This window comes from Lonchura striata, chromosome 5 (assembly GCF_050655825.1).
Source record: "Lonchura striata isolate lonStrDom1 chromosome 5, ASM5065582v1, whole genome shotgun sequence".
Taxonomy (NCBI): domain Eukaryota; kingdom Metazoa; phylum Chordata; class Aves; order Passeriformes; family Estrildidae; genus Lonchura; species Lonchura striata.
Window position 1 is genome coordinate 19,663,229 of NC_140707.1, and position 27,483 is coordinate 19,690,711.

Here is a 27,483-nt window from a genome sequence, read left to right on the forward strand (position 1 = left end):
AAACACCTTGAAAGGTTTTGAGTACAAACTCTATCAGAGCTTGGCTGAAAAATTTGCCTAAGCTGTGCCCAGAACTTATGGAGAATAGCAATGGCAATGTGAGGAAAAAGGAGAAATTAATAGGAATCGGTGAGACAATTCCATGTTATTTTAAACCATTGTATTTTGTGGTCAAAAAGCCTCAAGCACTTCACATGTTGACAGAAAAACTGCATTTTGCTTGGGGAAAAAAAGTCATTTCAACCCCCATGAATGGGGCTTGGAGAAGTAAATCCATAGCAATTAAATCTCATAAATACAATGGAATTTAAAAAATGCAGTGGTATTACCAAAATCCTTTTGTTGAACAGTGAAAAGGACTTTCAATAATTGAAGATTTTGTTTTTATACCTCATTTATTCAACAGAAATAATTGGGATGCATGCTTTATTACATGTTCCATAACCTGTTATGCAAAATGAAGTGATTTGTAAAGCAAATATCTAAATACAATATGACAAAGCATTGAGCTGCTCCAGAAAATGCAGAGATACATGGAAAGCAGAAGTGTAAGGAGCAACATTTACAGATGGAGTGGAGGGGGGAAATCTGCCTGTCGAGTAAACAGTTTCTTGCTGCATTATCAGCTTGGGGAGCAAGAACCAGGATGGAAACAAGGGCAAGGATTTGGTGAGGAAGGGCCATGAGACATCTCCCATGAGGTTGGGCCAGGTGTTCAAGACTGGGCTTTTTCCTTCTTTTCAATGTCATTGATTGTGTGGATCCACGAATAAAGAGATCAAAGAAAAATACCCAACACTTTAAAAAATAACAGTACATACAGTCTTAAACTGCGTATTATAACCAAAATTTTCAATGTCCACGTGCAGCTAGATTTTCAGGGATTTCTATTCCCAGAGTCTTGCACCCATTAATTCCAGGACAACTCAATACCAAATCCTTTCCCATTTAGCTCCCGGCCTTATGAAGGCAGCGGCATTTCATTCTCCAGCTGTGCCGCACGAAGCATCTGGAGCACTCATCCCAAAATTCCCTTTGCCTCACAGAAACCCCGGTGGTGCATTTTATTTATTAACACTGAAACAATAAACTGGTCGCAGAGAAGGTTTACTGAGCGGTGGCAGCTTTTGGTGACTGAACACGCTACATGGGGATCGCAGGGATGTATCTGGAACACAAATCCCAGCCTGACACACAGATGCAGCAAGTGTTCCCGGCAAGTGAGCTGCGGCTCTTAGGGCTCAGTGAGAGCCGTGACGCTGTGGCACGGTTCGGGGGCTCGCCGCAGGGCACCGAGAGGCGTTCCGGGGCCGGTGCGCGGCGGGAGCGGGCGGGAGGCGCTGAGGGACGCGCCGCTATTGTGTCTGGCGCTGAGCCGCCCGCCGCGCGCCTGAAGGACCCGCACGGGCAGCGCAGCAGCTGCCGCCGCGGGCTCAGGCGTTCTCTGTGGCCACCCGCGGACCGGCCAGGACCCCGCGCGCTCCCGCGCCGCCTCGCCTCTACGCGCCGGCGTGCGCGCCGCCGCTGTCTCGCCCTCCCTCCGTCTCTCTCTCTCTCTCTCTCTGCCGTGGTAGCAGGAGCAGCGCGGGCGGCGGGGCTGGAGCGTGGCTGAGGCGGCCATTCCTAGCGAGCGAGAGAGAGCGCAGCGTATCCCCCCCCGGGCTCAGTGGCGCACAGGGTGAGGGGGGCGGCGCGGCCCCTCCGGACACCCCGAGCGGGGCGGGGGGGGGGGGGGAAAGGGGAGCGTGAAGGGAAAATGACCGTTGGGCGCGAGGCTGCCGTCACGTGACCGCCGCCTCGCGCGCGGCTAGGGAGGGGCGGGTTGGGGGGGGGGGGCGCGCGCGCCGGGGCAGGTGCGGCTCGTGCGCGCGCGGGGCCGCGTCCCCGCCGTCCGCGCTCCCCCCGTGACGCGCCCGCCGCTCTCTCCGCTCTCTTGTCTCTCTCCCGCCCTCCCTCCTTCACAGAGATGCCCTCGGCCACCAACAGCACCATGGCGAGCAGCACCACCGGCAGCAGCACCGGCAAAGCGGGACCGGGCAGCGAGGCTGCTCCGGCGGCGGCGGCCCCGCAGGCGGCGGCGGGTGTGAACATCACCACGGTGCAGACCGAGGCCATGAAGCAGATCCTGGGGGTGATCGACAAGAAGCTGCGCAACCTGGAGAAGAAGAAGGTGATCCCCACGTCCCCTCTGATCCTCCAGCCCACCCGGGGTGCCCACCCGCCTTGTCCCCCGCCTTCCGGCCGCCCCTGCCCCCGAGCCCGTCCGGCCTGTTTCCCTTCCGCTCCCTTGTGCCGGGCCCTCCGCCGAGCCCTCCCGGGTTGTTCCCGGCGTGGCCCCCAGAGGCCGCCTGCTGGAAGGTTCCAGAAGGGCGAGCGCCGCTCCCCCGGCCTGTCCCCTTCCCCTCCCGGCGTCCCCCTGCCCCCTCCCCGGCCGCCCTCCCGTCGCCCCGGGACCTAGCCCGGTTTCCTCCCGGCTCGCGGAGCAGAGCCCGGCGGGGTCGCGGCTGCCGACCCCCCCTTCGCCCCCGCTGCCCGGAGCCCCCTCGGCGGCGCCGCTCCCTTCCCCTTCCCCCTCCTTCCGCCTTTTGTTCCCCGCGGCGGGGCCTTTCCCAGCCGCGCCATCCCGGGGCTCGGCTCCCCACATGCCCGCTCCGTGCAGCGGCCGCAGCGCGCCCGGTGCCCCTGGCCGGCGGAGCGGGCGGGCAGAGGCTGCGGTGCCCCCGGTGCCGGGCACATGGACGCGGAGCTGTAACATGGCGGCGGCCCGGCCTCCCCGGCGGAGCTCATTGTGCCGCCCGCACAAAGCCGGGGCCACCCCACCCCGCCCCATGTCACCGCTCGCTTTCCATCGCCCTAAGCTCAACTCTTTGGGAGCCTGAGCCCAGCTGGAAGCAGCCTTCCACGGGTTATTTTTAGAAAGAGCAGCTACTCAATCCCTGGTCCTTGGACGGTTCGAGTTGTGGCACGAGAGAAAAAGGCTGTCGTGGTTCCTTCTGGCGTGTTTTGTACCTTCTCGGTGGTGGCAGATTAAATGAGCTTTGCAGGGCTTTGCAATCTCCAGAGCATGAGGCGTCCGTCAAAAAAAGAACATAGCCTCAAGACTTGCCTCAAAATGCCACAGTCCAAGTTAAAATTACAAAAAAAATTGTATTTGTGCTAGACCTCTAAATCTCTTATTATCCTTAGAAGTGAATAAGCACAGTAAGTGTTCTATTCATTTTTTAAACTGTCACTTTTGATATTTTTCATAGTGTTCCATATTGTATAAGGTGGAAGTATTCCCAGTAAATTAGTCTGTACAGGTGGGTTGTAAAGGAGAGAAGCTGTGCTTTACCTGTAAATAATAGACTGTGTGTCAATAATACACTGCATAAATACACTGTATACAGTGTAGCTTCCCACTTCAAAACTGGGTGTGGGGTTTTCTTGGTTTTCAGAAATGACATGGCAAAAAGCAGCAAGCCAGGACATTTTAGGTAAGTTTTAGAATCAGAGAAGCTTTTTCTCTGTGTCTGTAGTGTGTAGACAGGACAAGATGTCTGTCTTAAACTTGGCTAATACACAGGAATATCTGCACAGCCAATACTGGTCCTCAGCTTGAGAAGGAGAGCAGATCTTTCTGTCTCTGGTTCTTTCAATACAAAAAAATTGTTTGAAAATTAACTGTTGTATCCAATATACACAAAAATCCTCTGAAAATATTTTTATTATGTTAAAAGCATGTATTTTAAAAAACAAAATCAGCAAGTGAACATTCTGACCTGTTCTGTACTTGGGAGTAATCAAGAGGATAAAGCAGTGTTACTGGTGTGAGGGTGCTTGGGAGCAGTATTTTTATTTACCTTTAAATAATTTACAGTTGCCATAGCCATTCCATTCTATTTGAGCGAAGTTTTAGTTACAAGTGAGTAGACGAGACAAAGTGCCCTTTTTTTTCTGTTGGAAGATGTTTCATGAAAATTATTGAAAGCATTTATTTTTTTAATACTCTGTGCTGGGCAATGTGGGCTTAAAGAACAGGCAAGGGCTGGGGCTTAAAAAAAAAAGAAAAAAAAGCTCTGTGTTGTTCCTCACTGATGAATTAAAGTTTAAAGATTCCTAAGTCTTAATGGACTGAAGTTCTGAAACTTCCTGAAGGAGGACTCATAAGCACTACAAAAGTCATGAGAGAAACGGGGTTTGGTGTATTAAAGCAGAGGAACTCATTTGTGGGCTTGAGCCTCTCCCTTGGTGGGGGAGCCAAGGGTTCCGTAGTAAATAATTTGTCCTTTAATAAAGAGAGCAGCACATGCTTTGTGTCTTACAACAAAGCTCATTGTGCGCATCAGGATTTCCTTGTATTTTGCATCTTTGGACAAGAATATATTTTTAATTTTCCCAATCATCCAGAAAGTAAAATTGTTCTGGAAACTACACAGACAGGAGTGGATGAGAAATGCAGTAAATCTCACTGGGAACTTGTGCTCAGTTGGACAGTTAATCCTTTCTTTGTCAGCAGCTGCTAACGAAGGCCAGTAGAGATGGTTTTCAGAGCTTTGTGTCATAGAATGAACACAAATACATACTTAGACACATTTCTGAAGGATGAAAAATTACTGCTCTGGAAGAGGTACCATCTTAGGTTTTAAATAAAAGGAGTGTGCAGCTTTTAGCAGAGGAAAGGTCACTCTTCATAAAGGAATTTGGAATTTTGGAGTGAAGTTTGTCATGTTTACCTCTAAACACAGAGGATGAAATAATGTGGCTACCAAAATACAAATTGAAATAATATTTGCAACTTTGGTCTACACTATTTTGAATGTTTCTGTATAAACTAAAACCACTGGATTATTAGTTACACTTCCATTTTCTTTTCCTAAATGTGACATCCTTTGAAAGAATGAGTATTTCTTTTGTTAAAAGGGACTGGGATAAATTGAATTGCTGTTCAGAAATGAATGTGAAAACATGGCCTGAAAATGTCTGTGTTCCCCTCATCTCTTTGTATTTGGAAAAGATAGGGTTGCTGTTCTCTGTTCTTAGATGACAAGATATTTTTTTGTGTGCATGGAAGGGGGTAATTAGGTAATCAAAGGGATATTTTCTCTCCAAGACCTTCAGGTGTGCAGCTGAAGTTTATGTTGACAAGCTTAGTTAATTTAAAAGTTGTCTGGACTCCTCCAGGTGTTTGTCAGGTGTCTGGGGTTTGAATCCTGCCAGATGTCCAGGTTCTCTGGGAGAAAATATTTCACCTTCAGTTTCTCCTTCTCCCTGGCTCTTCTGTTTTTTGTTTTTAGAGGAGAAAATTCCTTCCAAATTTTAAGTCAATTGAATGTAGATCAAACTCTGGTTTTGTTTCGGGGCTGAATGAAGAAAACCCAGTTGTTTCTGCTTTCATCTTGTGTAATAGGGCATGAGCCATGTAAGAACAGTTCGTCAAACAAATGTTCTGCCAAAGGGGCAAAATAATTAATTTGTTAACACATGAACTAGGGGATGGGCAGATGTTCACAGGTAACATGTGAGCTTCAAGCTTGATGTGAGCTTGGTGTCTGGAGTTGGAAAGATGGCACATACTGCCTGTGCCTGGTAACTTGAGCTGCTGTCACTTTATCAGCTTGTCTGAGTTTCCTCCTGAGTGTAACCCTGGCTGGGGTGCAAAATGAGCAGTTCACAGGTGCTGCTGTCCTTGCTACACTAGAGCTCTCACAGAGCAGCAGGTGGACATTTGAAGTTGATGTTACTTGGTTCAGTAAAATGTTGGATTTCCCAAGGGGAACAAGAACCTGTAGTAAAAGCTGGGATCAATTTTCCATTCTGGTAGCAGGAAGTTTGAAGCTGCTCATTGGTAGCAGCTCTCTCAATGCTTTTGTCCATGATTTGGGCCACTTGTATGTTCAGACTTGTGAATGGCTCCAGAATGTCTCCTTGGGAGGTTTGGTTTGAAATTAATCTTTGGAGATTTAGCATGGAACAAATAGTAAAATTCATTTCAGGCAGTGTATTATAATCCTGAATCTTTCTTTTAAACCTCTCTTAGTAGGAATTTTGGATATCAAGCTTCAGGTCTGAAAACCCAAGCAGTTTATATGTGAAATCTTGTGATAGTTGGTGCTTTGAGGTTTCAGGCTGGTCTGTTTTGGTTTTAACTGGTTATTGTAGAATAGGGATTGTCTCACAGTGAGTTCAGTTAACTAGATGCGTGATGAATCCAAGGAACTGTGAAACATCTTCTAGTTTCAGTTTTTCAGATGCTGCTTTGGGGTTTGGATCATGGTTTTTGTTTGAAGAAAAAGACATGCAGAATGTTGGCAGACACATATGTTTTCTAGAATTCACTTGTAAAAGTAACTTTTTAGAACAAAAATGATGTGTAGAGCAAAATCCACCTTTCCTACAGTGTAGTCAACTTCCCCGTAAATTTGGAATGCTTCTGTAGGAAATCCTGTATGGTGGTGATTTGGAAAGAGCATCTCTGCAGTCACCAAAACGTGGGTTTCCACTCTTCTGTGACTTAATTCTGGTTACTGAAAGCTTTTTCTGTCTCTGGGATTAACTGATCATGAAACTGCTGTCTCAGAACTGATATGTCCTTGTCCTTTGTTTAAAACTAATACATTATGCAGATATTTTTTTCTAAATCATCAAACTTCCCAGACTGTGGGGAAAAATGCACCCACCAGAATATCTACTACTGTTACTCAAAAAAATCAATTCCGTTTAAACAGAAGACATGTAAATGCTTTGTGTTCTGGAGTGTTGTTATTGTGTCCTTCCATCTTCCTGGTTCTAACTCAGGAGTGAAACAGCTTCTCAAAACTGGTGGGTTTTGAGAGGTTCTGAACCTCCTTGCTTTTTGATTTTTTTGGGCTTGTTTTTTTGAAAAAATAGAAGACAGGTTTTGGTTGGTGGGGTTTTTTGGTCATTTGGTCATTTCTGGGCAGTTTTAGCTGCAAAGCCATGAATAAGTGTGGAGGTGATGGTGGAGGACAGACAAATTGCAATGCAGAGATGTAAAACAGGTTAATAAACTTCTGATTTTTAACTTTATTAAGCATTTATTTGGCTTCAATGCGAACTGTATTACACAGCTGTTTTCAAGTTTGGGTTATCATAATTGCTTTTGTGCTGTCAAAAACATAAATTCAGTTTTTGAGATACCTCAGGAGACTAAGAATGTCCTTTCCATCTTTTCTTAACCTGTAGTAGAGTTTGAATTACTAAAGATTTACTCCAGCTGTTGGCAGAGGTTACCTTGTCCCCTTGCAGTTTGTTGTGCACACTTGTGCTGCTGTAATTGGTAGAACCATAGCATTGAAATTACCTGGTTAAATATAGAGCCTCCCTCCTGCTCCTGACCCCCTTTTTTAAGGGTTATTTTTAATCTGATGATTCCAGTGATCCAGTTTGCAGCACAGCACTGGAAATGGTGGCTCAGTGGTCAGGCATTTCTAAAACCAGGGTAGGTTTGGAGGGTAATGCCAGGTAACTGCAGTTTTTGTTTCCACTTCAGGATGATCTTTTTGAGACAATTCAGAGGAGGTGAAGATAATTGTCTATTAGTGCAATGAAGTAACTAGTTTTGGATTCCTATTCAAGTAAAATCCAGGGCTCATTAAGCAATGAGCACCACAGTCCCAAGGGCCTGTTAGCGGTGCTTTTTCCTCAGAAAACTCTGAAATACTTAAGGTATCCCAGTGGAAAAAGCTGAAGCAGAGTGGCTTGCTGCCTGCAGAACTGGGAGCTGCTGACTCATGAGCTGTTCAATACACAATTCATGTGCTCACTTTGCCCCTGGATGATTTTTTTCCTGCTGGTTTGGTTTTCATGCTCGGAGGTATCTGTCTGAGCAGTGAGGGTGAAGTGTAAGGAGAGGTAGGATGAAGAGAGACTTCCCCTCTTGCAGGCAGTGCAGGAATTTCACTGCAGCTCTAATTGTTTTACAGCTCTATTGCTGCTCTTGGACTGCTGTTAGTTGACAGTGCAGATTAAAAAGGAAAGCATTTTACTTAATATTTCTGTGTAATGCAGCTTTGGATCTTACAAGTGCTTTGCAATGATAGAAAAATGCTTACTTGGCAGTCAGAATCTTTGTGGTAACATTTAACTAAATGCACATTGACTTGTCCTCTGCATTGCAGCTGACAGGGCTTTCCTTCCTCTGCTTTTACCTTCCCAACAGGAATATTTTGTAAGAAGGAAATGAGAGGACAAGTAACTTTTCTTCTGTTCCTAACAGGAAGAGACATGTTACCCTTGGTTTTTTAGTTGAATAAAAATAAGCAAAGCATTTACATTTGACCATTCAAGAAAAACCTTGTGCATTGTTTAGTATGTTACTGCAATAGCTTAATCTGAAAGGACCAACCATGCATGGAAATCGTATACAGAAAAAAATTGTAGTTATTTAGGGTATTTCTGCCTCTTCCCTCCCTTATGCCCTCAGCCACCAAAATGGATTCTCTGCCTCACAGTGTAATTTTGCAATATATGTTGTTTTTTTCAACAAAGTCAAAGTAGTGTTCTGGATTACAGTGTTCCACCCATTTTGTTTTACTGTTGTTGTTTATGGGTTTGTATTGGAAACTGGATCACAGAATTTGTTTTAGTGCATTTTTGTAGACCCTGTTCAAGCTGGCCCTTGTTTGCAGTCTGTTTACTAAGCAGCCTCACAAACAATTGCATCAGGGTGACCAAGAGAATTACAATCTGCAGCAGGGGAGCCAGTGATTTGAGCAAGTAGGAACTTCCTTTGAAATGTGCTTGTTTGCAAAGCCCCTTTGCTTTAGGATTTCAGCCATCAGAGGTGTGGGTTGACCTGGCTTTGCACAGGGGCATTGCAGTGGTTCAGTTATTTTACCTCCCTTTTGGCTGCACAGCTCAGCCACACTCTCCCAAATCAAGAGACTGTCCTGTGATTGTCCAAGCATGTCATCATCTGCTCTGAGATCAGGATGGGGAAGAGTAACCTGACCTTGCTTCCTGTTGAGATAGATTTGCACTGTGCCAAATGCTCTCCAGGCTGTTTTTTTGATCTGTTAGGAACTGTGGCTGCTGCATTTAACAACTGTTACCATGTAGTTTGTCCCCAGCATGAAATTCCCAGTAATATATTTTTGGAGCTCTGCAAGTTCTTGCTTTGACTTTGCCTAGGCCATTGATGGTTCTGATACACTGGAAGGTGAAGTAGTTAAATGTTCTGTCTGACATGGAGGACTTGAAAAGATCCAGCACCAAAAAACATATCAAAAGGACCAAGCCTCATAAGGGTTGATAGGGTTTCAGGAAATAATGATGAGCATCAAATATTTCAGAAGAGGAGCTTGCTTGATAAACTGTTCCACAGACTTTGATCTTTCCAAAAGTCTGAGACTGAGTATAGAAGTTGAATTAACTAGAAAAATACCAGTAAAATGTTTTAACTAGCAAGTCTGAAGTGAAGAGCAGCAGCAACCAAACAAGGTGTCACTTAGTGGCAAATGTAAACCCTGAGGCAGTGGTGGTATCAGGGTTTTGATTCTTTGACATTCAAAGTTGTGTTCTCCTACTTCTTGTTTTTTGTCATCCTAGATTGGGAAGATAATGGTTAAGGATTTGTTTTAGTAACTTTTTTAATTACATAATGGCAAACTCATTCAAAATACAGTAATTTGTGATAGTATGGAAATTGTGAAAAGGGTGGAACAATTAGGTGCATTATCTTTAGGGGCTTTGCTTCCTTTTGCAGCCCTTTGTAGTTAGCCTGTAGAATTTGTCACTGGATCACACAGGAGTTTTACCTGCTTCTGGCTGATGCCACTCTTCCATGTGGTTTCTATTTAAGCAGATGAGAAAACTGATCCTGCTGAAAAGTAGCCTAATGATTCTTTTTTCAGTTTCTTCTGTGGGAAAAAAAAATCCTAATGCCCTTGAACAAAAACTATTTTAGAGCTATTAATATGAATTGTGTTGGTGGGCATTCTTGCACAGAGGATTAGAAACTGTTTAAAATTCTTTACAACTATCTTAAGTGATAGAGCTAAAGAAAATTACAGTTCTGAATCTTAATAGCATTGACAGTGGGGGTTTGCCATCAGATTTTTGGTATTTTAGTGATAAAATGGTGATAAGCTCTACCTCACTTCTCAGTTCAGCTCTCTGGTGTTTGGACTGAAGGACATGTATATTGAGAGTGCTTGTTCCCTTAGGAGGAATGTGAAGGAGGAAATTCCAACTAGCCATGAAGACACTGTAATAGCCAAATAAAGAAGATAAAAATATTTACCTCTTGGGAAAATACTTGTGTTTTAACCTAGTTTTTCTTATTACGCTTTTTGCAGGACAGTTACGTGCTTGTGTAACGTGGTACAGTCTGTGTAGTGTAATATTACAGTGCATAATTTTGTTAGCACAAGTAGAAAAAAATCTTTAAACTGATTTTTGCCTCTTCATAACAGCATTTTTCTTTTGTTTCAGAGCAAACTTGATGATTACCAGGAACGAATGAACAAGGGAGAACGTCTGAATCAAGATCAACTGGTAAAAACAACTAAAAAAATCCTAACCAGATCTCTGCTAAATTGTTTTGTTATCTTTGTGGGGATGAGTTTTTCCTGCCTCTCTTCTTTTTGGGGCTGGTTCTTAAAGTAGGTTATTACAGAACTTGATTCAGCAGCAGTTTTGCAGTTGTAAATAAAAAGCAAGTATCAATTTAAATTCAGTTGTATGGTCCAAACATATTCATTGATACTTCAAGAAATTACCAGATGCTCAGTCTTACGTGAGGTTGAATCCTTAACAATTGTTTTCCCAGTTTAGGATCAACAGTGTTTTCTTGATGATTTTTAACACTGAGAAAGTGAAGGGACAAAAATGTTCCCTCTTACTAATGCAGCTGTTGACACTTAAAAGAATGAAGTGCTTCCCTTGATCCCTTGGATGATGTAATCTTCAATTTGGTAGTTCTGTGCCACCTGAAAACTGAAATATGAGATCTGCGTACTGTTAATTTGTAATGGCCTGTTGTGAAGATAAACCACGATAGAGAACTGACAACATGTTGAGGAGGGAAGCTCATGGTTTTTATGAAGCTTGACTACCAGGCTTGATAAAAATAATCTTAGTTTGGAGAAATGCATTATTTTGTCACGGCAGGAATGTAAATGTCTCAGCCATATCCCCCTGATTTGATTCTGATTTGACGTAAATTCTCAGAAATACCAAATGGGTTGAGGAATTTGGTTTGCTTTGGTGCAGATCAGAGTATTAGGTTTAAGAAGATAGCAAAAGCAAAGATTTCTGGAGAAGGGGATATTATGCTCTGTATATTCTGATTTTGACTCTGACTTCATTTAACAATGCATTAATTCTCAAACTCTTGAGAAGTTTTGAGTTGCCAGATTGTTCTTCTCCCCCATTCTCCCAGTTGTTAGTTTTTTTCAGGAACTGGCTGCAGCCAAACATAAAACCAGTCCATCATCCATGTGAGCACATAAAGGCATGTATGTTTAGCATATCTAAAGAAACTGGAGACCCCAAGGACCTACACAAGTCTTTGATATCTGAGGCAGTGAAAATCTAAATTTGCCTTAACACAGTTGCAGTCCCATTCAGGGATCCTGTGTCTCAGTTCAGAGCTAAGAACTGTGTGAATTTATTGGAAGTATATATTCTCTTCTGTTGCTGATTGTTTACATTTGTGGTCTTTCTGGGTTTTTTTAAGGATGCGGTGTCAAAATACCAGGAAGTGACAAATAATCTGGAATTTGCTAAGGAGCTGCAGAGGAGTTTTATGGCTCTGAGCCAAGATGTAAGTAAAGATCAAGCATTACTACGTGGGTTATCCAGACACTTTAAACTCTTCCACTGAAGCAGTAGTCACTTCTCTTTTCAAGGATGAACTGCCCTTGATGTCTTCTATGTTTGACTGTTTTCTTCTACTTTTTATGGTAGTTGATGTCAGGTTTTCTGAAGAATTTCTGATGTACTACATAAATGTATGGAAACAAGAATAATGCAATTTTATGACACAACACAAGTGTTGAAAATGGTGATTACAGAACCAGATCTGCCATGCAACATTAAAGATGGTCACTTGCTGCCATTGGTAACATTTTCTTGAATGGATTTCATAGGGTTTTCATTTCTTGGTAATACAATCTGAAACTACATTATGGGACAATATTTTTTTAAAGGGTAAATTAACTGGATATTGTGAAATAGGTAGTCTTTTGAATTGGTGTTATATAAAGGATTCAGAATAATAACTGTAATCAAGAGTTAATTTCTAAAAATTTGGGAGTTCTGGAAAGAGCAGCAGCCTTGGAGCAGTTGGTTGAGTGGATGTTAATACAGCTGACTGCTCTAAGGAGAGTGTAGTCATCTTGTGAACAGGCTGGGATAATTTGAATGTTAGCAGCATCCTTGTTTTATAAACTGCTTTCTACATTGGCAGTGGCTGTAAATCAATTTGTAGGACTAAGGCAACTTGTTTCCTTATTTTCTGGCATCACAGTTCCATCTGTGTTTATGGAATGTTAGTAATGGAGAACATTCCTTTTCTGGGTAAGTCTGTTGTGAAGTGTTTCTCTCATCAGCTGACTGCTAAGACAAGCCAATGAATGCAGGAGTACCAGATTGGTGCTCTGCTTTCAAATTGGTTGTAGTTTTCCCGGACTACAATTTATTGATTTTAAGATACGTCTTTGATTTTTAAAAACAAAATTTCAATGTTTCAAGTGGGAAAGTTACCATCACAATAGATTTTTTGGAAGAGAATATTACATTTCCAGCTGAATTTGGGATGCTGGATGCTTGGATTAAGATGAAGAGTGGAAGAAACATCCTGAAGGTTCAGAGTGGTGCTGCATTTAGATCTTGTGGAAGGTTCAGTGCAGAGCATAAGGCTGCTGATGATACATCATCTTCTCCCTGACTGCATCCGTGTTCCTTGCACTGGGAATGCTGCAATGGATGTACATGCTTGTTCCCTGGGGTGTGTGACTGGGGATCTCATGTCCAAGAATTTGTTGAAATCCTTTTTTGGACTTGCTTCTCCCCAGCCTTTCATGGCAGAACATTCCATGAGTTCCCTGTTGTGGTGCATGAAAAAAACAGTCCTTTTGTTTATCTGTTTTAAGCTGATCTCCTGGTAGTTCAAATGAATGCTTCCTACTCTCATGAGCTATGGTGAATAACCTCTCTGTTCCTGCTCTCTGTGTGGCCAGTGTGAAAAATCTGGATCACCCAAGCCTTTGCAAATGGATGAACTCAACACTTAGACTTTTCCATTGCCTTCCTCTTTACCTTTTCTTAGCAATTAAAGACATTTCCAGACTGTTTTTCCCTTGGGTCCATTCCAGATCCAGAAAACAATAAAGAAGACAGCTCGTAGGGAGCAGTTGATGCGAGAGGAGGCCGAGCAGAAGCGTTTAAAGACTGTGCTGGAGCTGCAGTTCATTCTGGAGAAGTTGGGGGATGATGAAGTGCGCAGTGACCTCAAACAAGGATCCAGTGGCGTGCCAGTGCTGACAGAGGAGGAACTGACAATGCTGGATGAGTTTTATAAGCTGGTTTACCCTGAACGAGACATGAACATGAGGTAGGGTAACAGCAAAGTGCTCCTCTTTCTAATTGCCAGTCAGTTAACAGTGTATTTAGTATGGTAATTTAAAGACTCAGTAAGAGATTAACTCTTATTAATTAATTTTTAAGGTTGAATGAGCAGTATGAGCAAGCGTCTGTTCACCTGTGGGACTTACTGGAGGGGAAGGAAAAACCAGTTTGTGGAACAACCTGTAAGTACAGTCTCTGCATGAAAAGACAGCACACTAAATTCATGCCTGAACTAAAACACACACATATATAAGAGAACATGGGTAGTTAATTATCTCTGAGGTCTTAGAGGAACTACTTTTTCTCAGCTCTTAGCTGGACTGTAACAGTGACTTGTGAAGTTTGTACTCTGTCTATGGTGTATTTTTTTATACTGTCTCAGTGTTACTCGGTACTGAAGCTCAGTCTGTTCCTGCTATTTCAGCAGTACTCTGCTGCTGGTGGTACTCAGTAACAGTTCTTTGTTTTCTGCAAACCTGGGTGTGAACAAGGTGACAGTGTAATACATACACTGACATGGCCTTCCTTAGTGGGGATGTTCTCTTCCCCCCTAGCTCCTGCCAAAAGTGTTGTGGTTTTGTCCTGTTTTCATTGATTAACTGCAGATCAGGGTGTGACCATGCCAGCCAGGCTGCTTTTATTTTAAATAATTCCCAAATAATTCCCAAATGCCTGGCCTAGGCAGCCAGTAATGCTGCTTTGCCAATGGGGCTGATGTCTTTTGGGTTAAAGTGCCCCAGCATTCATCTGAGGCACTGAGGGCAAGTGTTTTTTGCTTACAAATGCTCTTTTGGGGAAGAACCCTCATGAATCAGGTGGAACCTGTGTAGATTTATTTTTGGCAGTTAGTTGTTTTGGAAGAAATTGTCTTACAGTAATGGTTTTAAGTAACAGGAATAAAAGTCTAGTAATTAAATTTGTAAAATTGATCTCACTGTGAGGTGCTTCACAAAGCTTCTGAAGAGTTATATTTGTTCTAAAGATCCCTCTTGCCCTTCAGATTTTTCTGAATGACAGTGGGTTATTTGTGGATTTATTGAATGTGACCCAGTAAGAGAAGAAATCCTGGACCAGTAGTGCTCATGGACTGACTTGAGGCAGCAACATCTTCCCAGCAAAAGGGTCATAACATGTACATACAATCTTTGGGAGGGAAGGAAGGAGAAGATGATGAGGACTGAGGGGATGCTGATATTTTCCTGCTCCATTTTCCCAGATAAAGCACTGAAGGAGATTGTTGAACGGATTCTTCAGACCAGTTACTTCGACAGCACCCACAACCACCAGAATGGGCTATGTGAGGAAGAGGAGGCAGCACCTGCACCTGCAGTAGAAGACACTGCAGCAGAGGCTGGTGAGAAGGGGAAAATACCTTGTGACTGACACATTTGTGTTGTTCTGTCTTGTCTCTGCAGTCTTCAGAGTGATTAAATTGCAAATGCAGTGTTCACCTCTAGCACTGAAACCATCCAAGACGAAAGTTCTGGCTGCCTGAGGCTGTTCGCACCGGTTTAGACAGAGATAGAAGGGAGCAGTTTCTGAAGCAGATAGTGTGATTGTATACTTAAGAAACGTGGGAATGTTGTATCCAATTTTAAGACAATTCAGGACTTACTTCCCTTTGGTGGAGAAGGCATAGCTGAACATAACTCTCCCTATCAAGAATTTAATGTGGGTTTATTTCTTTTTAATTCAAAACTCTGAGAATATTTGTTATTACTAATTCTCTGTTAACGCCCTTTTTTTGTTTATTTGTTTCTTTATTCTGAGACACAAGATTTTCTCATGTAGCTTTGTATCTTCTAGGTCTATAATGTGAGGGTGGTTGGGGTCTATTTTTGTTGTTTGGGGTTTTTTTTTTCCCACATAAACGGTTTATTTTTCTTGCAGAACCTGATCCAGCAGAAGAATTTACTGAGCCAACTGAAGTTGAATCAACTGAGGTATTATTCACTGAAACACTGTCATTTTGTATACCTTCAATGCCACTTACTTTTACTTTCATACCCTTTCTTATTTTTATTTTAGTATGTAAACAGACAATTCATGGCAGAGACTCAGTTCAGCAGTAGTGAGAAGGAACAGGTAGATGAGTGGACAGTTGAAACGGTTGAGGTAAGATCTTGTGTACTGCAGGTAAAATTGCAATCCCTGTTTCTGCTGGCTCACAATTCATGATAGGTGTTAGTATTGCATCCCTTTTCCCCCAATATATAAAAGAATACATTTATTTAAGGAGGCTTGGACTCACTACTCAATTCTTTAATTGCATACTTAGCTCAGGAGTACCTAAAATAAAAATAAAAAAATAAAAAAAAAAAAAAAAACTATTTAGTCTGTCTAAGTTTGCAGAGAACTTGCTTTTCTTTATTAGTGGCTTGCTTGGGAAAACAAGACATAAGAGTCTTGTGCTTAAGAAGACTTTAAAGACTTTTTTTTTTTTTTTTAAGTATTCTTTCTTTTTGGAGAACTTAGCTTCAAATGTCAAACTTGAAAGTTTATCTGCCCGGCTGATGACAGTGTGGTGTAGTTGTGCTTTCATTTAGAACAGGTCCCTGGAGATGGAGCTGAAAATGAGTAACTCAACTAATACCTACTCCAGATTGTTTATGTGCATCATTTGATGTTAAAATATGCTTGTATGTGTGTATGTCTCTGCTTCCCAGAACTACAGCTCCTCAAGTATCTCACTTGTTACTCCTTTGCACTTGAGTGGCTGTTCACTTGTGCTGTTTGTGGTGCACTGGTGTTGGGATCTGTTCCCAGTTTGGGGATTTACACTCAGACTTTGCTATGTGTACAAGTGATTTTATTGCACTGGAACCTGTGGTCCTCGTGTACGGGAAGGACAAGCCCCCCGGTTTGGTACATTGGAGCTTGAGTTGTGTCTGTCTGGTAAAAACAAGTATGAGCAGTTTCTTTCAGGTGCTGGAGAGCTTATTTTTGATGATTTTAGCCTTCTGCAGCAGCAAATTGCTTTCTTGGTGCCTTTGGCTGTTGTTAAGTATAGGAGTGGACTAAGTGTTCTTCATCCTGTGAAGTGCTGAAAAAAATAGAGCAGCTGTTTTGATCTGATAAACTAATCTGGCTGATTTTACATTGAGTCTGGCTGCAATTCCTATTTTACAGTGTTGAAGACCACTAAGAGATTTAATAATACTGAGGATGAGTTGTGAGACTGGTAAAACGGAGTAGACAGCTTTGCCATGTATGTGAAGGAGTTTGGTAGTTCCTTGTCACAGTATCTTGTCACAGATATTTACTTACTTGAAAAACTATTAAATTATCACTGCCACTCCCTGCTACTGAATGTGTTTTAAGAATTATCTTAACAAACTGAAGAAATCCTCCAAACCCACACATTAAAGTCATGCTTGGTTGGAGTACTCTTAGAAGGCACGGTATTTTAAAAGTAATGATTGATTGGCTTCAATTATGCCCATTTCATATCTGTGTTTCTACCAGGTTCAGTTGTCTGTAGTTCTTAATAGAAGGAGTATGGATGAAGACATAATTCAAGTTGTAGTTTGGTATCAGACAGATTTCAGAAACTCATAGTTACCTAGTCAGCTGAATCTGGAATTGGATCAGCTTTGTTTTCTTACGACAATACAAAGAATCTGTACTTCAATTGCCCTTTCTGTCCCAATGTCTTGGACATGGTAGAAAGGAATAAATTAGAAAAAAATAAAGTTGAAGCCTGTTTCTTCATAATAAAGAACTTTATTTTCTCAGCTATAACACAAAAAAGGGAAATTGAGAATATCTGCCTGTAAAGTTACTCTTCCTGGCACCACTGTCTGCTTTCTCAGGAGAATGCAGCTGAATTGTGCTTTGGCAAGATCATGACACAGAATGTGCACTGATAGTTGTGAATTTTGAAATCTGAAAGAGAACATGTGCTCAGAAGATCTCTGTAATTGTTCACTAAGGGGGAGGATATCATCAACTCCTCTCTTTTTCAGTAGCCTTCGAGTAGATGTGATACAGTCAGGATTTCTGTGGTGTGTTTCTAGATTAGAAGTAATGATGTCTTCACAAGGACGTTTTTTGTGGTCCTTCCATAAGTTTTAAATCATTTGCTTGTGAATTTTCCAAGGGTGTTTGGGTTATAAGATGTTCTAATTTTGGTGAAGATGTCCTTTATTGGTAATAGTATTCATGGACATTTTTTTATTGTTGTTTTGTGGGGTTTAAATTTTTTTAAACTGCTTCTTCTGTAATTAATGCTTGACTGTGATTGTACACAAAGTTCTCTGTGTCTTAGATTGTGGCACTTTGGTTGAATGGATTTTGAGTAGAATTGAAAACTGTTATCAGACTGATAATACAAGTTCGTTCTGTTGGTTTGTGATGTCATTAAACTTGTGGTTTTACCTTTCCTTGTCTTTTTTTCCCTGTCCCCTGTCAGTCTCCTTGTATTGTGTCTGGCAGCTCTGCCTGCTGACAAGGTTAACTTACCTCACACAACTTGAAATTTGTTCAGTTGTTTCACCCTACTGTGGTTTACTTGGTCAGAGTACCTGGTAGTGCTAATAAGACAGAAGGAATAGGTGCTGAACTGTTCCTTTTGACATCAGAAAAGGAGTATTGGAAATGATCATGTAAATTATGAAATACCATATGAAGTTACTGCTGTACAGTTTGTGGAAAAGGAAAACGTTGGATATTTTTGGCACTGTTGTGGGTTCTTGGTAATTCCATCAACTCTTCTTTTTTTCTTGAAGATACTGAATTGTTGTGAATGACTTGGACTCCATAAGTTGAGTGGTAGTGCTCAAATAACTAAGAGTACTTTTGCTAACAATTATGCAGGGGATGAGTGGCTGCGGTTTTACCACTCAAATTTCACCTGATGCTTGCACTTTTCAATTATTAAACTTCATCATGTGCAAAAGGTCTATCTATATATGTGCTCTAGATAATTTTTTCTACTCACAAGGCTTATTAATTCTTAATTTGGAAACAGTCTATAATATGAAATTCAGGGACTGTTTGATAGACAAGAGTTGTGCTTGGTTTCCGGTATGAACTGCCTCAGGGTTTATTTTTCATGGGAATTGTCAAATTGCCTCTCTGTAGTTTGCTACCAGTGGTGATTTGGGTCTGAAGTGGATCTCGAAGAGGACTATAGGTTGTGGTTAGCTTTTAGTTTTATTCAGATTTTCTGTTGGGGATTTGTTCAAGGAACAAGCCATTGAACTTGGTGATGCAACTGTATTTGCAGAATGCTATGGACAAACAAGATTTGAAAATCTGGGCAGGTAGTAGGAATGCTGGAAGATGCTGTAGGTTTCTTGGAGAAATTAAAAAGAAATGTGCAGCCTTTGAGGGTGGATAGTGGCAGTGTGAGGCTTAAAGTTCAGACCTTTGTTTTAGGACTGGTTTGTGAAGTGTCACGACTGCATACAGAAATCTGTTTCTGCAGTTCTAATAAGAAATCAGGTCATTTACATCAATATTTTGAACTTTCAAGGGCCTGTATGCTAATTTATATCCTGTGTAACCAACTTTTAAGACTTAGCTGTTTATCTGGAATGTTAGCAATGTTAGAAGCTCATTGAAATAGAGAAGTGATGATAAGAGACAATGATATTTTTAAAGAGCATTTGTTGACATTGAAAATGGCACTTGTGGATTTCAGGAGCTGCCTAAAGAGCAGGCGAGAGACTGGTTAGGGCCATCAAAGTGCAGCTCTACCATCTTTGTCACTGTCTGTTTTCTAACTGTGTGTTGATGGATGTTTGAGGTGCCCATGTCTAGCTTTGCTGGTTGCTCTGCTGTTTAATCAGCTGCTATCTGAAGGTTCCATTGCAGTTTGTTCTTTTGTTGATGCTTGCCACTTTGGGGTATGTCTTGTGAATCTGAGCTTTCTTGCCCTCCCTGATCTGTGCTTCTGCTTCTGGGCTTCTAGTGTTCCCTCACGGTGCTGTCTGGCAATCCTTGTCATGCAATGCTGCCAGCTGTTCCTGAGACAGTAAATCAGGAAGCTAGGATAACAGTGGCTGTGAAGATTGACCATTATGAAGTCTTAAGAAGGACCAAAAAAATCTAACTCCACTTACATTTACCAAAAAGCGATGAGAAAATAATTTTTCCCCATTTGTGCATATTTCTGAAGCTTACTCTTCCCCCACTTCCTTTAAATTTCCAAATGGTGATAAATTGCTGTCTCAAATCCTGCTCTAAAACCTCCTTGTACTACTGAACAAATACTTTTTTCATGAGGAAAAGAGTAGATGGAGAGAAAAGAGAGCAGAGTGTGAGCTGTGTAATCCTATGACTGCTCGGATGAGTAGCTGGCCACAGTATTGACCTGTCTAGGATGTAGTACTGTCCTTCAACACCACTGCAGCAATTCCATCATCCATAGCTAGTTAGGCAATAGCCAGAAATGCAAGAACTCCTGAGTCACTTGAGTGCAGCACTGCCTTGAGCTGAAATTGCAGTTGGTTGTTGTCTCTTGTTAGGTTGTAAATTCCCTGCAGCAGCAGACACAGGCGACATCTCCTCCCGTCCCGGAACCTCACGCGCTCACTGCTGTGGCTCAGGCAGATCCCCTGGTCAGGAGACAGCGAGTACAGGACCTCATGGCACAGATGCAGGGCCCCTACAACTTCATGCAGGTATTTCTGTGCTCTGAACATTCGTCTGTTTAACCCACAGCAGTGTGGATTTAATTTCTTAGTAGTTTTTTATTTTTTTCTCCCCAGGACTCGATGCTGGAATTTGAGAACCAAACACTTGATCCTGCCATTGTATCTGCACAGCCCATGAACCCAGCACAGAGTCTGGACATGCCTCAGATGGTTTGCCCTCCAGGTTTGTAATGGTAAATCCTAAAGACAAATACTGGCAAAGCCTGCAAGTCATCTCTTAGAAATGCTTCAGTTGCTGCTGCATAGTAAAAGGTCACCACAAGTAATAGTACAATCCTGCTATAGTGTGTTTTTCTCAGAAATGTGATTGTGCTGTTTCTAGACTTCAATTGTCACTTGCTTATAGGTTTTGCTTTGAAATATGGAACATCTAAAGCTTCTTTAGTTTTGCTTTGGATTATTTTGGACAACTACAGAAAATGTTCTTTACATGGAAACAGGAGTTGGTAATTTGAGTATAGCTTTGCAGTGCTTAAGGCTTCATCATCTTCATGATGATCAGCTTTCACATAAGTGCTCAGAGCAGGTAATAATGCTATTCTGTAAAAGGTTTGATTTTACTATGTAATAAGTGAAATTACTTTCCTCCAGTTCATGCTGAGTCAAGACTTGCCCAGCCTACCCAAGTTCCTGTGCAACCAGAAGCTACACAGGTAAAATGTTTAGTAAATTCTGGTTTGGATTTGTGTTTGATATTAGGTCTAATTGGAGTTGCAAAAGGATTTATTTCCTAACTACATGAGAAACTCCTAAGAAAAAGATGAGGTTCAAGTTTTGGGAAATTGGTGATCTCCATTGTTGCTGACAGGCATTACTAGTTCCTAGTTTTAGTCTCTGCAGACATTGCAGATTTCCAGTAGTGGGAAGCAGGTAATTTGTTACTTATTTGCAACAGAAATGCCAAAACAAAACCCACTTGGTTACAGGGCAGCCTTTGTCTGTTCAAGTGAGTGTCAGGGCACAAGTAGATCTTGTGCATTAATTATATAGAGCTTGTGTTCTGTTTGATTATTCCCAGTTGCTTGAATTGGGATTTTACCCTGGAGTCGTAGAGCAGTCAGCATGAGTTGAATGTTGTTTCCAGTTGAGCTTTAAGTGGAATCTCCTAAACTTGCTTCTGCACTACATGAATGAAGTAGTCACTTCCTTGTTAAGATGTTTCAGTTGTCTGGTGATGAAAGATTTTTTTCTTAAGCATGTGTGGCATCTCTGAGGACTCTGCTGGTCTCAATAATGGGTCTGATCCCTGTAGGTATTTGCAAACCAAAAAAAATCTGGATAGATGATGGATCTCACAGTACAGGCAGTATAAATTGCTTCCTTTGGCTTGTCCAGATTAGGTCTGCAAGGTTTAAGTCACTCATTTATATAGAAACAGGAGTGAGGGAGGTATTTCTTGAATTTCCTCTGTACGTACCTCCTGAAGTGCTGGTGCTCTCCACAGTTTTGTTGTCTTCTAGGAGTAGACTATTTTTTTTTTGGATCTTGCAAGCAGTAATTAAACTTACTCTTGGCTTTGGAACGTTCCAGTGTGATGTGAACACCCCCATCAGTTATTATCCATTGCTTCTTAAACTCCCCAGTACAGCCTTTAATGCAAGGTTCTCTGCTCTGCTGGCTGGACTTTTCCCTAGGCTCTTTGTGTGGGAACAGAGCTTGTAAAATATAAATTCAGGCCATTGGAAGCCAGCCCTTGTCCACTTGTGTTTGAACTTGGAGCTGTGTGGTATTAGAATGTTGGTGGTTAAAAAGTAATTAATTTGTACTGATTTGAAGATGTGCTGGCACACAGACTAGAGAGTACCATCCACTCCAGAGTTCTCTGATACTTTTTACAAAACTGTGCGTGAGCATCAGCTGACTTTTGGGGGCTTTGGGGTTTATTTTGTCAGGTTCCCTTGGTTTCTTCTACAAGTGAGGGATATACAGCTTCCCAACCCATGTATCAGCCTTCTCACACAGCAGAGCAACGGCCACAGAAAGAAACAATTGACCAGATTCAGGCAAGTCAGGTTTCACAGGGGTGGGAAGAACTCTTGATTGCAGGTGGCATCAAATGTTAGTCTGTTTCTTCATGAATAACATTATTTTTAGCTGATAGGGGTGCTTCATTTCCCTTTAATTTCAAAATTCTGAGCCTGTCTGTGACCAGTAAGACATCCATAGCAAGACTTTTCATTTGGAAGATTGTTTAGTTGGATGCAGCATGCCAACATCACCATGGGAGCATCAGTATTGTTGGCTTAGGAAATGGGATTTATTTTTTCACAGCAGTTAGCCTGGAAACTTGTTCATTTCCCCCTTCTAGTTTTTTCTAGTTGTATTTCAAGTTAATGAAGGAGAAGATGGTTAGGTTTTTCCTCTCATTATGCCACTGTGAATTAGGCTGTTCAGCTGAAGTAGAAAACAGTCATTAGTAGAGGTGAAGCTGAGGCATTGCCACTTTTTTAAGCAAAGTTTTTGAAGTTAAATTTTTGGTACCTCAAAAAGCTGCTAAAATGTTGTTTGTTTTAATTATTAGGCTTCCATGTCTCTGAATGCAGACCAGACCCCATCCTCATCATCACTTCCCACTGCATCCCAGCCACAGGTGTTCCAGGCTGGATCCAGCAAGCCTTTGCATAGCAGCGGAATCAACGTCAATGCAGCTCCATTCCAATCCATGCAAACAGTGAGTATGAAATTAGTCCAGGATCCCTTTGGCTTGGTGCTCATTCCTTGTGGTAGAATCTGTCATGCAGCTACATATGGTAGTCCTTGGTTATTCACATTTCTGAGACTTGGATGATGCTTTACAGAGCTGTAAAATGGAATTTCTGCTCTTACAGGTATTCAACATGAATGCACCTGTTCCTCCTGTGAATGAGCCAGAAACCCTTAAGCAGCAAAACCAGTACCAGGCCAGTTACAACCAGAGTTTCTCCAATCAACCTCACCAAGTAGAACAATCAGATCTCCAGCAAGAACAACTCCAGACAGGTAAAATTCTTGTGAGCAGGTGATAAGTCTGTGAAGTCCTAGATGATGGAGCAAAATATGTCACAGGTTCCTTTGCAGACCTTTCCTCTGAGCAGTACCAGATTTTGTTACTCTGTCTAGGTTTGAATATCCAACAGGGAGTGAAATTCAGTATATTACTTGAGCTGTTAAGCCACTTGACTGAGGTTTATATGGGTTTTAAAAAAAACATGAACAGGATTATTCTGAAGATGCAAGCACTAGAGTGAAGTGCTGGCTCTGCTGATGTTAAGGTTGCTTTTAAAAAACAGTGCAATTTGAGGTGACATTCTGTAAAGGAAATAGTAAGCCAGAAATTAGAGCAAATATGAATTTCTTCTCACAGTTGATGTAAGGTCTCAAAGGCCTGGAATCTTGTGCTGAAATCATTGAGAAATTATTTGAATTCAGCAGGCAAAATGCTTTCCAGATTAGCAACTTAAAAAAATAAATGTCTACATCCAGAGCTATTTTTCTCTCAGCACTGCCTTCAGTTTCCACTGAAGTGCTAAAAAGTACTGGATGTGGAGCAAGGAGAAGAAGCCTCATCCTTTTCCTCTGTAACAGAATGTTGGGTTTAAAGAGAGATACATGGGAACATAAAGAAACCCAGACTTTTCTTTTTCCCCTCGATTGTCCTGCAGTGGTTGGTACCTACCACGGTTCCCCGGACCAGAGTCACCAAGTGGCAGGAAACCACCAGCAGCCTCCCCAGCAGAGCACTGGATTTCCCAGGAACAGCCAGCCTTACTACAACAGCCGGGGCGTGTCCCGGGGGGGATCCCGCGGGGCCCGGGGCCTCATGAACGGTTACAGGGGCCCCGCAAACGGATTCAGAGGTGAGCAGCTCTGCTTGACCCTAGGGGAGCCACCAGGTCAGGAGAGAAGTGTTAAACTGACCAGCTGTTGGGAGACTGGGGTGGCAGCCCTGTGAGACAGCAAAACTTGTAGTAAAAAATCTTATTGGTTGTAGATAAGCAACATAAAATTCAAGTGTATGTTTGGACTCTGTTACAATACAATAGTAAGCATCTAGTGCAAACCCATCAAGCAAGGAATTTGGATGCAAGTTGGTATTTCAAAAATGCTTAGTGTTTCCACAGTGTATTTTGTAGTTCTGTGTTTCATCAGAATGAGAATAGGCTGGCTTATGTAGAAGTACAGGAGCACAAGAGTCCAAAAGTCATTAGGCCAAGGGAATTAACAGGAGTGGAAGAGTGATAGATAAGAGAATGTTTATGATTCGTGGACCTTACACGTGTGGCTATCAGTGTTACAAAGAGGTTTATGTTAGAATAGGACAGAGATTTCCTTGTCAGGTGTTCTGGGATTACTTACAGACTCAGGTACTGTCTTCCATGTTCTCTTCCCCTCTTGTGGCTGGGGAGTAGAGAAGAAATATGTGTAATAAAAATACAGCTGATTGGAGTGTGACTGCAGTAACCACAAATGGGGCATTTAGAGCCTTCTTAGGATCACATGTAGCTCAGAACTCAATGTTCTGTAAATCAAACCTTGGGTTACTGTGAGAAATGCACTGAACGCTGCCTCCTCCCAGTCCTTACCAGGTGTTCATTCTCATTTCTTGTGGTATATTAGCCCTGATGTTGGAGGCATTTACTTGATTTGCAGGTAAGCAGCCCTTGCTAAAGGGATGGGATTTTTTTAAGGTCAAGTATTAAGTGCAGCTTTGATTTCCAAGTGAAAGACTTGTGCCCTGTTCCTTAGGGGGATACGATGGCTACCGTCCTTCCTTTTCCAACACTCCAAACAGTGGCTACACACAGCCCCAGTTCAATGCTCCTCGGGATTACTCAAACTACCAGAGGGTAAGCTACCTGTGGGAAGGGAAATACCTGTCAAAAACACTCAGAGCTGTTAGTGACATCTTTCTTCCTCTGGGACTTAACTTTATTGCTCAGGAAGACAAACTGCCCCTGTGTAGTTTGGAAAAGTTAAACACTAAATGTATCTATATTTCTTAGTTATATTGAGCAACACATCCTGTAACTGGAGAGATCATTTGTCACTGCACATTTTATTACAGCTGCTAGGCACTAGTGGAAGCACCTAGCAGCTGTAATAAAGATTTAAAGATTATTTTTTACTAATATGTTCCATGTTGAAGTTACAGGTGTTTCGTCAGTGCATATTGTTCAATTTAGGTCCTTATTTTGCTGGCAATTAATAACACAATGCTTAGGTTTTATGTTGTAACTTTGTAAATTGCTTTGCTTTAGGATGGATATCAACAAAATTTCAAACGTGGCTCTGGACAAAGTGGACCTCGGGGAGCTCCTAGAGGTAATTTCTTGAGTAGGGAATAATTGGTTTGGGTTGAGTGGAAGTTACTGAGCCAATTTTAAAAGTTCTGTGCTTAAAAAGCAACCTCACTCCTTACTCAGCAGCTCACAATTAATAATAAGCTGATTTGAATTATTGGGATCCTGTGAACTGGTGGTGGAAGTTAAGTTGACTGTTAAATGCAGAATTCTTGGAAAAGAAGCTAAAACAGCAATTGCTGTTGACATTCAGATATAGTAGAGCTACTTAACTGTCTTTTATTAAGGAAAGCCTCGGGAAACAAATCTGACAGAGATAATGAGGCTGTAGTTACCTTCTAAATTCTATTTTTATCACATTTCCTCTGGTCTTTTTCTTAGTACATTTTTGATGATGGGACTTTTCTGTCTCAGTACAGACATTGCTGTGAGGGCAGCTCAAGGCTGTGCCCTGCATCTGTGAAACCCCACATGGTAGTTCAGTGTTGAGGGATTCTGTCCCTGCCTTGGTCCTAAAAGCCCTGAGCTGTGGAGCTGAGGCCTCTGGAGTTCAGTGCAGCATTGGGCTGAGAGTGTGTTTTAGGAAGCACAGCTAAGTCTGACTGAGTTCAGACCAGAAGATTTAGGACTACTTTTAAACTAACCAGATTTCCTGCAGAATTCAATGCCCTTTTTGTGTTTTGTAGGTCGTGGAGGGCCCCCTAGACCAAACAGAGGGATGCCTCAGATGAATGCTCAGCAAGTGAATTAAACACATTCACAGGATTCCGTTCAACGCCAAAAACACGCTGGCCAGTGTACAATACATGTTACCAGAAGAGTTATTATCTATTTGTTCTCCCTTACAGGAAGTTTGTTGTAAAGGGACTATTTTCATTACCCATAATGACAGGACTACAGTTGCCAGCTTTATATTCCCTGGATATAGAAAGGAACGAAACAACGTTTACTCTGCATGTTCTGTCCTAAGCATCATCTTGAGCCTTGCACATGAGATTCAGATTCCTCACCCTTGCTAAGAATAAAGCAAAAAAGGCAATTTTCAGGGTGATCCAATCTCCATGGTTAACTGAAGTGGCAGGAAAAAGCAAAGACTCACTTCTGACATTTTAAAGTGATTTAACAAAATTCAGATAAAATCTGCAAATCCATAAATATTTACTGTGGTGGCAGTTAAAAAAATGTTCCCATGAAAGGATGGAAAAGGTGAAGTGTGGCTTGGTAGAATAACTGCATTTCAGCTTTTTCGTACTAAATCGAAGCACTGAAAAGTTCAAGATGTGTAGTGATGCAATTGCCCTGAATAGAAAGGTGGGCTTAGAGGCAGTTTGTTACAAAGAAGAGGCACCCTTAGCTGCAGCACTCCTCATCACCAGGGCCCTGATTCCTGTGGCTATGGAGTTAAGAGTGCTTGCATAACTGCTAATGTAACTGTGTAATTAATTTTTTTTTTAGGAGACAAGGCAAAAAAAAAAAAAAAACCCAAAAAAAAAAAAAAGGCTTTGATTTGGCACTTGGACAAAATTTTGCAACAAATCCTGAGTTGTAATCTGGATGGCCACTGTATATTTGACGTGAAGTATTTAGATATCTCTTTGAAACACTTTTAAGTTTCTTTGATAGCAATGACTTTTGTAAGGATTGGTATTCTCTATCATTCCTTATGACTTGCACATTGTCTGTCACTAATACTTGACCTTGCTGTATTATCACCTAAATAACTGATGCCGGTACTGATGGAAATCCCTAATGGATAATCATAACACTTTTGGTCACATGTCCTTTTGTCTTTCCTGCAGCCTTGAAGGTTTTAAGAAATCTCAAATGCCTGCTGCTGCTGCCCTTCCAATTGCTGTCTTTTGAAAAGCACCGGTCTGTGTTTGAGTTGATTTCCCCTTTTCAGGGAAATGACAGCCAGCAGTTACAGTTCTAATGGTATAAGCAAGATAAATAAAACATGTTTATAAAAATTG

The 27,483-nt window shown here is 41.9% G+C and overlaps 1 protein-coding gene across 4 annotated transcripts; it reads left to right on the top strand.

Annotated features, from left to right (window-relative positions):
- The first annotated feature begins 1,501 nt into the window (after nucleotides 1–1,501).
- CAPRIN1 (cell cycle associated protein 1) lies at nucleotides 1,502–27,483 on the top strand. 4 transcript variants are annotated; one of them, XM_021555911.4, is made up of 19 exons: nucleotides 1,502–1,678; nucleotides 1,965–2,170; nucleotides 10,435–10,497; nucleotides 11,681–11,767; nucleotides 13,320–13,558; nucleotides 13,672–13,754; nucleotides 14,789–14,926; nucleotides 15,463–15,515; nucleotides 15,601–15,687; nucleotides 20,043–20,198; nucleotides 20,286–20,394; nucleotides 20,823–20,884; nucleotides 22,124–22,234; nucleotides 22,753–22,902; nucleotides 23,060–23,210; nucleotides 23,873–24,067; nucleotides 24,957–25,057; nucleotides 25,469–25,532; nucleotides 26,197–27,483. In XM_021555911.4, exons 2-19 carry the CDS (start codon nucleotides 1,967–1,969, stop codon nucleotides 26,259–26,261), a joined length of 2,118 nt encoding a protein of 705 aa, XP_021411586.1. In that variant the 5' UTR covers nucleotides 1,502–1,678; nucleotides 1,965–1,966; the 3' UTR covers nucleotides 26,262–27,483. The 4 variants fall into 4 exon arrangements, with proteins under 4 accessions (XP_021411586.1, XP_077640479.1, XP_077640478.1 ...); XM_077784353.2 differs by lacking the exon at nucleotides 22,124–22,234; XM_077784352.2 differs by lacking the exon at nucleotides 15,601–15,687.